The 17,250-nt window shown below is 39.5% G+C and overlaps 1 protein-coding gene across 24 annotated transcripts in view; it reads left to right on the forward strand.

Annotated features, from left to right (window-relative positions):
- Positions 1-11: 11 nt before the first annotated feature.
- Positions 12-17,250, forward strand: part of SUGCT (succinyl-CoA:glutarate-CoA transferase) — a 749,104-nt gene continuing 731,865 nt past the window's right edge. For all 24 annotated transcript variants that reach the window (XR_011538973.1, XR_011538970.1, XR_011538972.1 and 21 more), the window contains exon 1: positions 12-312. Coding sequence is in view for 19 of the 24 variants with exons in the window: in XM_070615473.1 (XP_070471574.1) it covers positions 12-312 (301 nt within the window). In the remaining 5 variants the exon portion in view is untranslated. The remainder of the gene's footprint in view (positions 313-17,250) is intronic.

The raw sequence follows: 17,250 nt of genomic DNA on the forward strand, positions 1-17,250 counted from the left end.
CGGCCCCGACAATGGCCTCTGCAGTCTCGCGGTCTTTGGTAGGGACGGACGGACGGAACGTGCGCCCCGCAGTGACGCGAGCCCGGAGCGCTCCTGCGGGTCCGCCCGGCCGGCTGGCGCGGGGCGGGGCGGGGCCTGGCGGGTCCGCGGGCGCCCCCAGCGGCTGCGGGCGGCGCGCGGCGTTCTCCCCTCGTGCGGGCGCCGACGAGCTGAGGCGCGCGATGCTGGCGAGGGGCGCGGCGCTGCGGAGGACCGGCCTGCTCTGCGGCCGGGGCGGCGGGCGGGGGCTGTGGACCGGCCGCCCGCAGTCAGGTACCCTCCGAGACCCGGGCGGGCGGCGAAGGGGACCCTGGCCCCGGCCTCCCCCGCAGGCGGCGCCCCGAGGAGGGCGCCCGCGCTCGCCTGCAGTGTCCGCTGCGCCCGCAGCCCGCGCCGTGGCCCTTCCCGCCTCCCGGGCCCTCGCCCCGTGGCCCGCGGCGGGCTCCGGGCCGGGCGGGCGGACCCTCGCCTCTCCCCCTGCCCCTACCCGCTCGTCCCCGAAGTTTAAATAACTTAGAAACGGTGCACCAGCCGACTTTCAGGAAGGATTCTAGGGTTGAGAAATACCGCACTTTGCTCCCTCCTTCTGGTCGAATGGAAGCGGGTAAGGGAGGAGGTTAGGATGCACGTACTGATTTTCCAAAAGAGCAAAATCTGCCCAAAGCTCTTAAAATCGTGATTGTTTCACCCACTTTTAGAAAGAAAACCGTGATGATTCAAGGATGACACCTAACGTTTAATCAGACACGCCCTTGGACCAGACACCTGTCCCAGAATTTTATTTAGAATTTGAAATTTAGATTTACTGTAGTTTTAAAGAACTTCCTTGACTCCCTTAGAATTGGAGAAAGATAGTCTGCTGAGTCTTGAGATCAGACTGCAGTGAACCGAATCTTTTAGGCAACTTGAGGACTCATTAAATCGTAGCCTAAGGGGTTAGCCGGGACCCACGCTTTTCAGCCTCGATCCCTTCTTGCAGGTGCCACTCCTCACTGTGTCTTTGACATGTTCTGTGACATGTCTAGCCGGAGACTGTGATGTCTTCTCAGCTTCCATCCTTGACGAGTGGAGATACACCGTTTCTCTGTTGTGGTTTATTCTGAGAGAATTCGGTTCACCAAATTTCTCCTTAGGAAGCGAGTTGTAGAATCAGTCAAGGCAGGATAGTGCCATCAGGGCTTTGTGATGCAATTAAGGCCTGAGGACCAGATTATCCACTTTGTTATATACTTCTGTCCTGGCCAAAAACTCGCCTTTCTGGACATTGTCTTTGATGCTTAACTTAATGCCGGGTAATTGAGCACTCACATATTTATGGAATGAATGAATGGGTCACATCGTATTGATCAGTGATTCTCACCTGACATACCTTTATGTCATCAACCAATCTACTTTTCTGGGAGGAGGGAGCAGAAAAATGAGGGTGGTGGGGACCAAAATTACCTTTATTAATTTTTTTATAAGTGGCAAATGATTTGCAGAATTGAGGAAAATACTATAAGTTGTCTTTTTACTTGGCTTACACTTCTAGAATGCTCTTCCCTATAGTGATATCTTGCTATCTTCTACACATATGAACTTGCATTAGAAATGGTGGAGGCAAAGAAATACATTGGAAAATTTTTGATAGATAATTATGCATGACATCGTGCCCTTCATCACATTTGCAGGTGTACATGAAGATTGAGGGAGAGTAAATTCTTAATAATTATATGAAAACTCCAGATTCCACTTGCATCACTTCTGAGAATGGGCCACTTGCCTTTTCACATATGAGAAATTGACCAAGAGAAGTTAAGTGACTTGCTTAAGTTCACATAGCAGGCAAAGGTGGGACCAGAACTCAGCCTTCCTGAATCCCAGGCGATTGTTTTTTTTTCCCTAAGTAAAGAAATATGAATTGACAGTCTATTTGAAAAATGCAATAGACAAATGTGCATGCAAAATTTTGAAAGTGGTACTGTGTAGCATATTACTTCAGATTTAGAGATTAGTAGTTATAGCCTTATGTAGAATTTTTATAAAGGTAGCTAGAATCTTCCCAAGTGTTACCCAGGGAATTGCAGTCCGGCTGCCTGAACTGTTGGGTGTGAGGTCTCCAGGCATCTATTTGTATTGAATTTATTTGTGTGGTGATGAGTTCAGGGGAAGAGAGATGAGGGGAAGGGGAGAAAGTTTTGTTAGGTAGTAAAGTGAACTGGGATGATGGATATGAGAGCATGGTGGCTGCCCCATGAACTGAGTCCTCTGGAGAGAAAAGGACACTTCTTATTTTTGTGAGTGACAGAGATATGGTTCCCACAAAAAGAAAATTGCAGCACTGTTTAGGGAGGATCACCTAAACAGGATCCTTCAGAGGGCAATTCTTTCATGGAAGATGCTCTTAGTGGCTAGCTGCTGTCTCAAGTGGCATTGTAGACTGACATCAACAGACAGAATGTCAAAGAACTTTCTGAGTACCCATGAACTATGTGAGGAGCCCCGGAAATAATTGGTTGTCTTTGTGTTTTCCAAGTTTACATTAATGCAAATAAAAGCACCAAGCCAAGAAATTTAAGAGTAAATGTAAATAAGGCCTTATCTGTTTCTTGAAGACTGAGGATCGTTATTAACCTAACCCAAGATTTTTTGGTGTTTCTTTTTTCAGTGGATTTCAATTTTTTTTTTATAGAGCCTTATCTTCAAACAACCATACTTGGAAGTCCAAAATATGAGAGCAGATGGGCTATGTTTGAAGCAGGAATTGAGATCCCAGAGCCCTACTCTCTCTACTTTAACCGCCCCTCCCCCCAAGAGGCTTCTGGGGCATCTGTGAGGAATTCCTAGGACTTTCCAGAAAGGATTTGAAAGCCAGTATTTTAGGAGATGTCAAGTATTAACATGTACTGCAAATATAAATACTTTAGTTAGTTTTACTGTGAATTATTAAGAAGTGAATATTTTCATGTTTCTGCATGGTCAGGGCTTTCAAAGCCAAGAAAACTAGCACCTCGGTTAAAGGGCAAGCCTTGGAAGTTAAAAGATGACTGAATAGATTGTTAGAGAACTCTCAGGAAGTTTATGTTTATATTTCAAAGGGGTATAAAACTCAGAGCCTTGGAGACATTCCTGAGATTGAGATTGTAAACCCAGTGAAGTTTATCTTCCCCCGCCAGAGACATTTATATACATACATTCCAGAGGGTGAGAAGCCAGTGACCTTTCCCTTTTCTTCCCAAGGAGAGTTTGTTTACATTACGGAGATTAGCTTTTTCTGCCTTTTTCAGGGGAACGTGGCAGCTGGGCAGTTATCCTATACAAATTTCCAGGTTCATAATTTTGGGGACATTTCCTCTGGTTCAACCCCTGTATGTGCAGCCCTAACCAACTGACTGTCATTACAACACCTGTGGCATATTAGGTGTGAGAAAAATGGTGCGTTTCTTGATGTAGGTAATAATTAACTCTGCTCTCTGCTCCAGAAACCTCGTGTTTACTTTCAGGCTAAAAGTGAATAAATATAGATATTATTACCTTACATATTTTTGATGTAAAACACATTAGGAGAATGTATTTAATAATTTCTATATGTAGAAATATTTGTATGTATACTTAGAGCGTAAGCTTTATCTTATTATTTCCTGAAACTTTTCAGATTATCTCAGTTTTCCTTGTAGAGGTCCTGTTGTTAGCTGTTTTATGTTAAAGACTGTCAATAGTAGAAAAGTAAAGGCATCTCTAGGATGTGATTAGCTCATGCATTGATAGGGTTACTCCTGCGCTGAACACAGTAGACCACTTCACTGTCTCTTAAGTACTCATTGATAGAGCAGGTATTAGAAGCAACTTGTTTCCAAGAATCTCTGCGAGCCTAACTCTACTGTTAATGACCTTCTTTTTAATTCTAGGCATGTATCCATTGTCCATGATAGTCAGGCACAGGTGAAATGTTTTATGCATATTTATTTCTTGCAGACTACTACTCTTCACCCAGGTGTAACACAAGTGTTAATGCATTAACTCACACTTATAAAAGTTTTCATTGGAAATAATAAAATTGCTAACAGAATGCTTTGATATGAAGAAAAATGTAAGAGGATATGAATACTGTTTTCTGGACACATTTTTGTTTTAAAATGACTCAATAAAATTTTAATGTCACTAGAATTTGTATCTTTCTATTTTTCCAATTATAAAAACAATACATGCTTTTTGTAGAAAACCTGCAGTGCTTAGAAAAATAGAAAGCAAGAAAAAATATTAGTCTCTTATCCAAGAAGCAACTACTTAATATTTAAACAGAAAAAATAAATCTCAGATAGTATAAATCTTTAAATAGGAAAATAAAAGCTTTTGAAATGGGAAAACCAACTATATGAGTATTTGTATAATCTGGGCTTAGAGAAACATGATATCTGTGCAGAAAAGAGTTAACGTAGCAGGTCTGAGGCTGCTAACTTTAGAGGGACCTTCTTACAAGTTTCGCTGTTGGTTGTCATCTGAGAACCCGGCACTCAAACTGCTTCCTAATGAATAAAGGTGCCTAGATGGTTTGTAGAATAAGTGTGATTTATGGTGAACACCTACTTTTCTTCTGGGAGTCTGGAATCTAGGTACATGGTAAGCAGAGAGTGCCTTTGTGGATAGCCCTCAATAAAAACCTTGGATTCTGAGTTTATAGTAGACTTTCCTGAGCAGAAACATTGCACTTATTACTGTATTTTTTGTTGCTGGAGAAAGAAGCATGCTTGGTGTGGTCCTTCATGGGAGGGAGAGAGCATAAGGAGCCTGTGCATGGATGTTTCCAGACTCTGTCTGTCTTTTTCCCTTGCTGATCCTGTCATATATCATTTTGGTATAATAAACCTTATGTTGAATGAATGCAACTATATGCTGAGTCCTGTGAATCCTTTTAGCAAATCACTAAAGGTGTGGATAGTCTTGAGAAATCCTGAAACGATACCAAACACGGACAGCAAAATGATTTTTTTTGAAAGTGAAATTCTAAAACAATTCAAAAAAGCAAACAGAGAGGGAAAAATTACTTTTACTAAATATGACTGATAAAAGGTTAATATTCTTACCACATAAAGAATCCATACACATCAGTAAGAAAAAGATAAATGTATTTGTAGAAATATGGGCCAACAACGGGTAGATAATCTACAAGAGAAGATATGAAAAAAGAGCAGATACGAAAAACAGTTTACTTTCAGAAGTCATTAAATAAGTGCAAATTAAAATGACAATGACATGCAAATTTTGAACTGTTCAAATTGCAGCAAACAAGTAAACCAAAACCCTAGAAAACCAAGAGATCACAGTCAGGGTTATGGAATGTGGTGGAGAACACCAGTTTCATACGATTATGGTGCCGGTATATATTAATACTGCCTTCTGGTGGACAGTTTGATAATATGTATTAAAAGTTTAAAAGAATTTGTAACATGACATGCCTAGGCCACCTTAAGGGCTGCCTCTGTCCTTGGAAACATGCTCCTCATTTTCCCTTCTGTATCCCCCCCCCCCAAACTCTAAAAGCCTTAAAGAATAATTTTATCTTTACTACTTGAAGAGAAGTCTCTAGGGGGTTACATAGCCCTTCATGCAGAAAGTGTCCTAAATTCTTTATGGGTATCTCTCCTGCTCTTCTGAATTACCCATTGGCACCTGTTAAAAACAAATGAAATCGTAAAACATATTCTTTCTCACATATGCATCCACCCCATACACTTCTTTTAGGTTCCGCCTCCCCTCCCTTCCTCCCCACATCCCTCCCCTCCCCTTCCCTTCTATTCCTCTGGAGTGTTCTGTAAAATAGGGCTCAATATCTTTTCTATCAAAAGAGGCTCATCGCATTCACAATCTAACGCTGCAGCATTCCCCTCGCCCCCTTCACTGCCTCCTCCAGCCCTGCACACACACTTTTTCTTATTTGCTGTGATAATTTTAATTCCCCAGCCTAGAGTGGGCGCTTTTTTGCCAGTTGTCTCCTGGAAGGGATGCCTTTTTCTGATTTGCACAAAGGTCCTGCCTTTCTCGGTCTTGTCCCAGAGGAGAGTCACATCGCCAATACTGAGAAGTTCGAGGGGCCTCTTGGGTTTGTGAGCACTCACATTCGGTAGTTTGTAACTATCATTTGCTCCACCAGTTCCTGGTTCAACCACTTCTCATCGTCTAAGTAGTTAACTTCAGGATGGCTCATTAAGAGGCCTGAACACCGCGGAAGTTTTTCCCTCTGGCTTGCTGACTTTTGGTTATGAATTCTGTAACTATAAATAGATTTATAAAGTCTATAAATTGGTACTGTTTTCAACCTTTTCACATACCAATCTATAGTACTGGTCTATCTCCTAAGTGACTTTTGAAAAATAGTCCCTTGCGTTTATTAAGTTGATAGTTAAACGGTTTTTTTATCGCTTTAGTAAATTTTATAACATGAACTAAGGTGGGAGAGTAAGATCTGGGATGTGTGAGGAATATGCTTTCCTTTTGCCTAGGGGGAAGAGGCTTATCATGAAATGTTTATCTGTAGGCTGGTTGAACTTTAGGAAGGAATACGTATGGAAGTTGAAGACCTGGAAATTGATTTCTTTAAGATGATTCATATATCTCTTAGGAAAGTCTTCACATATCTCAGTTTGAAGACTGTTCCTCAAGGAACAGTAAAACAATTTACCTTTGAAATGGACTTCCCTGTTGTTGGCTTTGATGCTATGAAATTGCTTAGTGGCTACCAATTTCTCTGCTTCCAGTGCTTGGCATCTTTATTAGTCAGGATAGGCCAGATTGTGCTTCGGTACTAATTAGCCTACAATCTCAGTGGCTTAATACAAACAATAGAAACATCTTTCTTGCACATAGAGCTTCACTATTTGAAACTTTTAGCCTCCAAGCTCAGGGCAGCAAGAGAATAGAGGCCTGGAGGATTTCATGGGATGTTTTAAGGGCTGGTCCTGGAATTGACCTATATTACTTCTGCCTATGTTTCACTGGCCGGACTCCAGGCATTTGGCCCCAACCTAACTGCAACAGAAGCTAGGAAACGTGGAAGAGCAGAGAGATTTGGGATCAGCACTGACTTGTACTTTGGTTGTGGCATGCTTTACCCGTGACACAAAAGCCTCTTTTCTCGTCTTTTTGCACAGTTCTTCCTGTAAATTTCTAAAGTTTTCATTAAAATAGTAGCATCCCACAGTTCCAAACCTGTGTGATTGCTAATCCCACAGCAACAGCCAAGTTCTTGCAGGGGAAGGGCAGTTCTTAAGAAATTGGGTGTCAACATAAGGTGAATTATAAATTATTATCCATACAACTATTGTTCTTTGGGTGTCTTTAAATGGTGTAATTGCCTTATAACCAGCTTTATTTCACACTACTTTTTTACATCTCAAAAATTTTAATTTCCGTGGAATATCTTCCAGTGGATACTAATTTTCCAAGTACCCTAAATTCCTAAAATTACCTGCCAAACTATGTAATTAGGAACAGACTTCTATCATGTGCTAGAAATAAAACATCCTGCTAACTATTCTAAATAAAGCTTCAGCAGATTGAGAGAGCTTGCTTTAAAGAGATGTCCATCTTCTGCTTTCTCACGCCTAAGTTCTGACAGTTAAATTCTCTGTAAGATATCAAATTAAAAATCCCTTTGGCGTAGATTGCATGTCACATGTTCTCTTTGATATTGATATTTGATCAGTCTGTTTTATGATTGGGCCTTTCTGTTTTTTAAATGTCTCAGTAGATGGCTAGGACGATGGGAAGGGATGCCATAATTGCTGTCACACAGATGAGCCACTTGTGTGGGCATCTGTCGATTATCTCTGCTCCAGTGCTGCTCAAGCTTATTTGTGTCCTGGAAACCTTAGGGCTAAGTACCAGGGGAGTTCTCGAAGCAGCTCTGGCAAGCACAGAATTGATGGCAGCTTCATTATAATTATACTTCTTTCCATGGCTGCTCAGCTGTATCGTTATAATGGCTTTCCGTCCTAGAGGCCAAATAAGATAGAGTGATATACAAGCTGCTCAGTATATCTCGACAAATTACATTACAATTGATGGCCTTTCCAACTGTTTTCCCCCCTGTCATCACCCCTGACTCCCATCCAACCTATTCTGGTCTTTCACAAACAGGCAAAATATGGCTATAGGTACCCTTTTTAAGTATAGAGAATTGAGAATCCTATTTTTTTCTGTTCCTTAAAATAATCGTGTGTGTTTCTTTTCTTGTTTTCAAATCTGGATTAAGTTATCTAATAGGCGGTGTGACTGTCTAATACATACATGATGATAATGATAATCACCGCTGTAAACTTTTTTTTTTTTTTTTAAGATTTTATTTTTTCCTTTTTCTCCCCAAAGCCCCCCGGTACATAGGTGTGTATTCTTCGTTGTGGGTTCTTCTAGTTGTGGCATGTGGGACGTTGCCTCAGCGTGGTCCGACGAGCAGTGCCATGTCCGCGCCCAGGATTCGAACTGACGAAACACTGGGCCGCCTGCAGCAGAGCGCGCGAACCCAACCACTCGGCCACGGGGCCAGCCCCACCGCTGTAAACTTTTAGAGAACATTTACTATGTGCGAGGAAGTGTCCTAAGCACTTGACACACAACATTTCATTTAATCCTTGCAAACTCTATCATATGGGTGTTTTGAATGAGGAATGGAAGCTCAGAGAAGTGAAGTTACCTTGCTCGAAGTCTAGTAAGAAGCGGAGCAGGGGATTAGATCCAGTCAGTCTCCAGAGTTCACGCTTTTAACTGTTTAAAACTCGTTCATTGATTTTGACTTGAAGTCCTTTCTGGGTGTCTTCTCAGAGAATAAAAGTAAAATTCTATTGCCTGATGTTAAATGAATTCAGTTTAAATGTTTTTGCTTCATTAAACAAAATTTTACAAATTTATTATGGTTGTGAGATGGCATTGATAGTAAAATATAGACTTCTCTTAATAGATTTCTAATGAAATGAGATTATGGGATGAAGAGACCGCATAAGTATATTTCCTGCGTCATTTTCATTTAAATTAAAACAGTGGCCCTAAAAGAGATCTGAATGCAGAAGACCAGTATTTTTGGAGACTTAGGTAACATAAAGAATTACTTATCCATTCATTCCTGATGATGTCAAAATATCTTTTCATATTTGAGGTCTTTTCTGTATTTTTTTCTCTAGATAGTTTGTTCTTTATGTCTTCATTTTCTGCTGATTGTACAGAAATATATAACTTAGCCAGTGAAAATTCTCCATAAAGTCTTTCCCCAGGACTTAAGCTCTGATAAAATATTATGCATGCTCCTACAACTGCCAACATATATTATTGTTATTATATATGTTTACAAAAGTTGGATCATATTATACATTCTATTCTACAACTTGGTGTTATTTTGTAACCTAGAAATATATGTTGGTCAACTTTCCGTGTCAGGGTTTGTAAATCTGTCTAATTTTTCTTAATTTCTGCATGATGTTCTGTTGTATGGAGGTGCCAGTGTTTTTTTAACATTTCACCTGTTGGTGGATTCTCTCATTGTTTTTAATCATTTTGCTTCCATATTAAAAACAGTGGGACAATTCACAAAAGAAGATGTATGAATGTCCAGTTGTTACATGAAAAGATGTCATCATCATTAGTCATTAGGAAAATCCAATTAAAACTACAGTGAGAAACATATACCCATTAGAGTGACTAACATTAAAAAGATGAACAGTTCCCAGTGTGGAGAGGATAGGAGCATCTGGAACTCTTATTGCACTGTTGTATAACTACTTTGGAGATCTGTTTGGCAGTTAGAAAGTTAAACATATACTTACCATGTTGTCCAGTCATTCTACTATGTGTTTACTCAAAAGAAATGAAAACATGTCCACACAAATACTTGTACACGAATGTTCATAGTAGCCTGATTGACTGTAGCCTAAAATGGAACCAACTCAATGTCCATCAGCAGCAGAATGGCTAAACAAAAATGGTATATCCATATAGGAGAATACTACTCACTTATAAAAACATAGCATGGATGAATCTCAAAATCATTATGCTGAATAAGGGAAGCCAGACACAAAGAGTGCATACTATATGCTTTCATTAATATACTATTCTAGAAAATAAAAACTAAAATTATAGTGACAGAAACCAGTCAATGGTTGCCTGAGGCTGGAAATGGAGGAAGAGGTAGTTTGCAAACTTCCCAGGTGAAGGAAAGTTCTGTTTCTTGATTGTCGAGGTGACTTCACAGGTGCTAACATCTGCCAGAGCTCATTTAATTGTATAATTTATTATATGTAAATTATTCTTCAACAAAGATAACTCAAAAACTTCTAACGTACAGTGGAAAATTAAAAAAGTTCTGCAGTGAACATTTTATACCCATGTCTTAGCACACTTTTGGAATGTTTCTGTGAATTAAATTCCACCAACAGGAAAACTTAGTTAAAAGATACTAACATTTTAAATTTTTGTGCAAGTGTTAAATTGCTCTCATTAGTTATTACTTATTTGCATTCCACAATATATGAAAGTGACCATTTCACCACAACCTTGCCAACATTGGATATTATCTTATAAATGTTTGCCAGTCTGGTGAGAAAAAAATTCTTATCGTTATAAATTTCATCTTTTTGGTTGTAAGTGAAATTATTGCGAATATCTATTGCTGTGCATACTGGAAATTTTTATTATCTGTAAGTTGACTGTTCATGTCCTTTTCCTGTTTTTCCATTGGGCTTTGTTTCTTTCTTACTGATTTGTGAGTTCTTTATATGTTGTAGAAAGCTTTTGTCTTTTATTTTTATTGTAAATGTTTTTATACTTCCAGCCTGCCATTTATCTTTTAACTTTATTCATGGTATCTTTCACTGTATTGAGTTTAAAATGTTATATAGTCACAACTATCAACCTTGATGATGTTTTAATTTCAATGTGGTTGTTTTGAGTATAGAAGAGCTTTCCTCAGCCAAAAAGATAACATGTTTTCTTTCATCTTTTTCTGGTATTTTAATAGTATCATTTAATTTAAATTTCATTCGTATTTAGCTCTTAGAACTTAATAGGATCAGGAGTAGATCACACTTCCTATTTTTGTGTATGGATAAGCAGTTTTCCCAATACTGTTTCTTAAATACTTTATCATTTTCCCATTCATTTGATATTTCCTCTTCATTATGTAATAATTTTTCATTTCTGAATATGACTTTCTCTGCTCCTTGATCCATTTATCTGTTCTTATGTTAATATCACATTTAAAAAATTGCTATGTATTTTATCACCTTGTAGACTAAGTATCCTTCTCCCCCCCTCATAATTTTCTGGGCTATCCTTGATCATATACTCATTAAGATGAATTTTAGAATCAATTTATCAAGTCTTTTTTCCCTTTCCTTCCTCTGTGCCACCCCCTCACTGCCTAGTTGCATTTTGATGATGATGACATTCAGTTTTGTTTGAAGGCTTCCCAAGGCTGGTCAAGGATTCCTTGGGGAGCCAGCGCTGATCTTTCTCTTGCCTCGTTAATACAGTTGATTCTTGTTACTTGCAGTAGTTATGTTCTGTAATCTGTGAACACTGAATTAGCAAATAGTGAGACACCGCTCCTAGGGGAAATACAGGATTAGGTTCCTGGAAGTCTTTGATCACACATTTTTGTCAACCGATGAATACACATAACCTGATTTTATGTATGTTTCTGTTTAAAGATACCTTATATAATATATATTGTTGCTTCATTAACATTGAACTCATGGCCAATAGTACTGTGACATATATTTATAGTCATGCCTGAACGAACCTCATCTAACACACCTATTTACTCTGTAAGGCACAGCAGAACCTTCTTGGGCTTAGAAACACTGCACAGCACTTCAGCACTACTCTTGGAGGCCATTTTAAACAGCAAAATCACCAACAAACAGCACAAAAACGTGAACACGTGACACTAAATATACCACCAAAAGGACACTTATTTAACAATATGAGACCTCAAACAAGAAGGCCTTGTTTGACCTCAGCTGGGAAAATGTGCATCAGGTGACTCCAGTTTTCCTGCATCCTGTGCATGTCCCAGAATGACTGTGAAAGCTCTGCAGGTACAGTCATGCACTGCCTACCGACGTTTCAGTCAATGATGGACTGCATGTACGACAGTGGTCCCATAAGATGAGTATCATCTAGCTGAGGTATGTAGTAGCTGTACCATCTAGGTTTGTGTAAGTACACTCTATGATGTTGGAACAATGATGAAATCACCTAATGAGGCATTTCTCAGAATGGATCCACGTCAAGCAAAACATGACTGTATTGATTTTGAGGTTACAAATAAATATTAGTGAGGAGTCAAATTTGCAAAAATGGACTCTGTGAATAGTGAGAATAGACGGTAGTTTCTCTTTAATGCTGCTGTGGTTTGTGCAAACAATGAATCAGGAAAAGCTTCAGAGTGGCAGTGTTTATTAAAATATCGCAGGGAGCTGTACAGCAGGAGATATGGCCAATGACACTTCACCCTGTTGCTCATGAATTTAATATAAAATAATTTATAATTTATTTTTAAATTTTTTAAAATCAAAGTTTACATATACTTTAGATCTACAAGGTAAATTATGAAAAGTAGTCATCCCTTGTGCCTCTCTGCCCTGTCCCTTTTCCCAGAGACAACAAATTTCAATTCTTTTAACTGTTTGTTTTAGTTTTTACCTCCAAATCTCTACATAACATGATTATAATACTGCTTCTTCATTTTTTTATTTTTCGGCATTATTTGTAGTGAGAAAGATTAGCTTTCTTTTACCACCATTCGAACAAATGCACATATATTTTCCATCCTCCCAAACCATAAATTTTGCTAGATCACTGTTCAGTATTTATATTATTATGATTATATAATTATTCATTTCTGATCACATTGCTGCTCTGATATACCTTTTTGTTTTCCCTTGTATTGATATTTCCCTGGCTTCTTTATTTGCTGTCTCAATATCTGTTCTTAATTCATCCACAACTGTACTGTAAATATAAATCTCTCAGCTATTGTGATAGTATCTTCTTTACTGTCACCCTGAGGATTCCTTTCACTCTTCTCCTTCTTTGGATCCCCCGTTTTCTGGGCCCATCTAGGTGTTTTCTTTTGGTCTGGTTCCATTTATATGAAATGTTCAGAATAGGCAAATCCATTAAAACAGAAAGTAGATGAATGGTTGCTGGGGGGAAGATGGTGGATACCATATCTTCTTATTTCTTGTTCATCTTTTTGGTAAAACATATCCTCTAGAAGTAATTTTCCCAAGAAAGGATGCATGGGAGGTAAAGTTTTTGAAAACTTGCATGATTGAAAATATTTCTTTTTTCTACCTTTACACATGACTCACAGCTTGACTGGGTTTAGAATTTAAAAGAGGAATAATTTCTCCTCTCAAGATTTAAACATTTTTGCTCTATTTTTACATTTTAGTTTCCGGTATTTTTTTGAGAAGCTCAATGCAATTCTGATAGCCAATCTTTTATATATGATCTGCATTTTTTCTCCCTAGAAAATTTTGAGATCTTTTGTCAGAGAAAAAATCTCAGTGTTGCAGATTTTTACAGTGATGTGTCTTGGGTGTGTGTTTTTTAAAAATCCGTTATGCTAGGCATATAGTGGGCCTTTTCAATCTGGAAATTCATGTCCTTCAGTTCTGGGAAATTTTTCTGAATTATTTCTTTATTAATGCTCTGTCTTCTGTTTTTGCTGTTCACTCTTTGAGAAACCTATGTTATTGGAATTTCTGGACCAATAATTGGATCCTTTATTTTTCTCCCCTTTTCTCCATTTCCCACTTTTCTTTAAAAATTTTATTTTTCCTTTTTCTTCCCAAAGGCTTCTGGTACATAGTCGTAGATTTTTAGTTGTGGGTCCTTCTAGTTGTGGCATGTGGGACGCCACCTCAACGTGGCTTGATGAGCAGTGCCATGTCTGCGCCCAGGATCCGAACCGGCGAGACCGTGGGCTGCCAAGTGGAGCGTGTGAACCCAACCAGTCGGCCACAGGGCCGGCCCCTCCATTTCCCACTTTTAATTTGTCTTTTTGTTTTACTTTCTAGGTGATTTTCTTGTCTATTTTTCCACCATTCTTTTGCACTCCTGTTCTTCTATCGTTTTTTTTAACTTCCAAGACTATTTTTATTCTCTGAATTTTTTTTACATATCTTGTTTTGTTTTATGTGTGCAAAATCTTCATGTTTCTGAGAATATCAATGACAATTTTTTTGTGGAGGTAAAATTTGCATCCAGTAAAAGTCTTTCTTTTTGGTATAGAGTCCTCTGAGTTTGGACAAACTATGTAAAGTCATGTAGCCATCACCATAATTAAGATATAGATGCTTGGCTCACCCTTCGTTATAATCATCCCCTCTCTTCATCCCCAGTCTCTGTGAACTCTGATCTGTTTTCTATCTCTATTGGTTTGCCTTTTCCAGAATATCATATCAGTGGAATCATAACGATAGTTTAAAAAAAATTATTTTACCTGCTTTATCTTTGTTTCCTCTGAGTTTCTTTTTCATATTTGTTTTGATTTCCCTCTTTCCTGATAGAGCCTTTCCCCATATATATATATATATATATAATTTTTTTTTTTGAGGAAGATTAGCCCTGAGCTAATATCTGCTGCCAATCCTCCTCTTTTTGCTGAGGAAGACTGGCCCTGAGCTAACATCCATGCCCATTTTCCTCTACTTTGTATGTGGGACCCCTGCCACAGCGTGGCTTGACAAGTGGTGCTGTAGGTCCATACCCGGAATCTGGACTGGCGAACCCTGGGCAGCTGAAGTGGAACGTGTGAACTTAACCACTGTGCCACCAGGCTGGCCCCGAGGCTTTCCCCAAATTTTGCTGATTTTTGACTGTTCTCCTATATAATAAGAGATGGGCATTAAAAATTTATTATTCCTTCCTCCTTCCCTTCCAGAGTGATCCTTCAGTTAATTCCTAGTGAGTGCCTACTCTGTGCCGACCACTGTTCTAGGCATGGGATGCAAGACAGACAAGTCCCACCTTCATTGAGATTACATTCTAGAGAGAAAGACAGTAATAACAGAAATAAACATGTAATGTGAGGAAACGATAAGTGTTATGAAGAAAGATAAAGCAGGTATAGAGGTTCAGAAGGGTGCTGTTTTAGATATGATGATCAAGCAAGGTCTCTCTGAGAGTGATATTTGAGCAGAAATTTGAATATAGTGAGCAAGACATGCAAATATATGGAGGAAAAGAGTTCCGGGTCTAGGGAATAGTAAGTGCCCCATCATATCTTGGGTTCTCTGGAAAGCAGATGTTGGGACATAGTTAGAAGGACAAAGGATTTATTGGGGAGTAACACCTGTGAATGGGAAAGGAAGGAAGTAGATTGAGCAGAGGAACCATCAGACTGCATGCTGACCTGTCATGTTCTTTGCTGGCCCAGTGGGAGTTCCAGAGCCAATACCTTTAAAGAGAACTGATCCAACATTCCACACTGGGTGGAAGAAATGAGCAGGGCTTTCTACCCCAAATCTGGTCAGTCATTTGACCAAGGGCTGCCCTGAGAATAGTGTGCTCTCAGCTGAGGAAAGCTGACGTGCACCTTGGCAAAGCTAATACTGGAGGTCAGAAGCTAACTACACTTCTGGTAGGTAGGCAGAAAGCCCTTTGTTTCAAGGGGAATCTGAGTGGTACATCTTTCCGCCACAGGCTGTAAAACAGAAATGTGCTCAGTGTGTTCAAGGAACTGCAGGAGGGCTAATGCAACTGAAGAGTGAGGGGGAGAGTGAGGAGGAATGAGGCTGGAGAGCTAGCCAAGGGCCAGAACAAGCAGATCTGTGGGCTGTGCTATGATTCTGGATTTCATTCTAAGTTTGGTAGAAAGCCATTAGAGGATTTCGAGCAGAGGAATGACATTATATGTGTTATATTGTAAAAGGATCACTCTGGCTGCTACAATAGGCTATCTCTGCCATAAGTCATTTTGTCTGTTTATCTATTGTTGCATAACAAAGCACTTAAAACTTAAGAGCTTAAAACAACAGTGGCTGATTTTTTCTCACAGTTCTGTGGGTGTTCTGCTGGACTCACCTGAACTCACTCGTGGCTGGATGTGGGTGTCCTGAGATGGCTTCACCCACATGTCTGGGGCCTCAGCTGGGATGGCTGCAATGCTTGGGGTGGCTGAGCCTCTCTCCATGTGTTCTTTCATCTTGTGCTTCTTTATATGAAGGCAAAAGCATTCCAAAGAGGCAAGCCCCAGTTTGCAAGCACTTACCCAGCCTCTGCTGGCATCAAGTGTGCTAATGTCCCATTGCCAAAGCTAGGCAAATGCCCAAACCCAGAGTGAACATTGAAGGGGAATAAATAGGGTGTGGATATCTGGAAGTATGATTCATGGAGGCCATTGCTGTAACAATCTACCACATTAAACTTTGTTTTAGCTACTTTCCTGTTTCTGATCCTCTGCTCATCAATTTATCATCTGAGTATAATTTGGTTTCCTACATAAGTGTTCTTCCAAGAAAATATTTCACCAGTTACATGGACTTCACATATTTCCTATTGCTGTGACAGCAGTTTTTGGTTGTAAAATAGTAAATTGGCTTATTTCAGGGAGAGAATGCCTACTTTATGGACTTCCAGTATTCCTTGTAGAGCAGGGCGGTTTGGGGACCCCCTCACTAAGAATCATTGCACCCTTTATGATCCGTCTCAAGCCTATAATGGTGTATGGTGTAAATGTATGACTTCTGTAACCCTCATTCTTGATCCACTGGTGCTGGAGCTATGTTGAGATTTTAAAAAATTGTATTTAACTGAGGTAACTCTCATTCATTGCTGGTGGGATTGCAAAATGGTACAGTCAGTTTGGAAGACACAGTGGAAAACTAAACGTACTCTTACCATACTATCTAGCAATCACACTCTTTGATAGTTACCCAAATGAGTTGAAAACTTAAGTCCACGCAAAAACCTGCATGTGATGTTTATAGCAGCTTTCTTCATAATTTCCAAACCTTGGAAGCAACCACGATGTCCTTTAATAGGTGGATGGATAAATAAACTGTGGTATATCCAGGTAATGGAATATTGTTTAGCACTAGAAAGAAATGATCTGTGAAGCCATGGAGGAAACTTAAATGCATGTTACTAAGTGAAAGAAGCCACTCTGGAAAGGCTACATACTGTATGATTCCAACTATATGATATTCTGCAAAAGGCAAACTATGGGTACAGTTG

Source organism: Equus przewalskii, chromosome 4 (assembly GCF_037783145.1).
Source record: "Equus przewalskii isolate Varuska chromosome 4, EquPr2, whole genome shotgun sequence".
NCBI classification, from domain to species: Eukaryota; Metazoa; Chordata; class Mammalia; order Perissodactyla; family Equidae; genus Equus; species Equus przewalskii.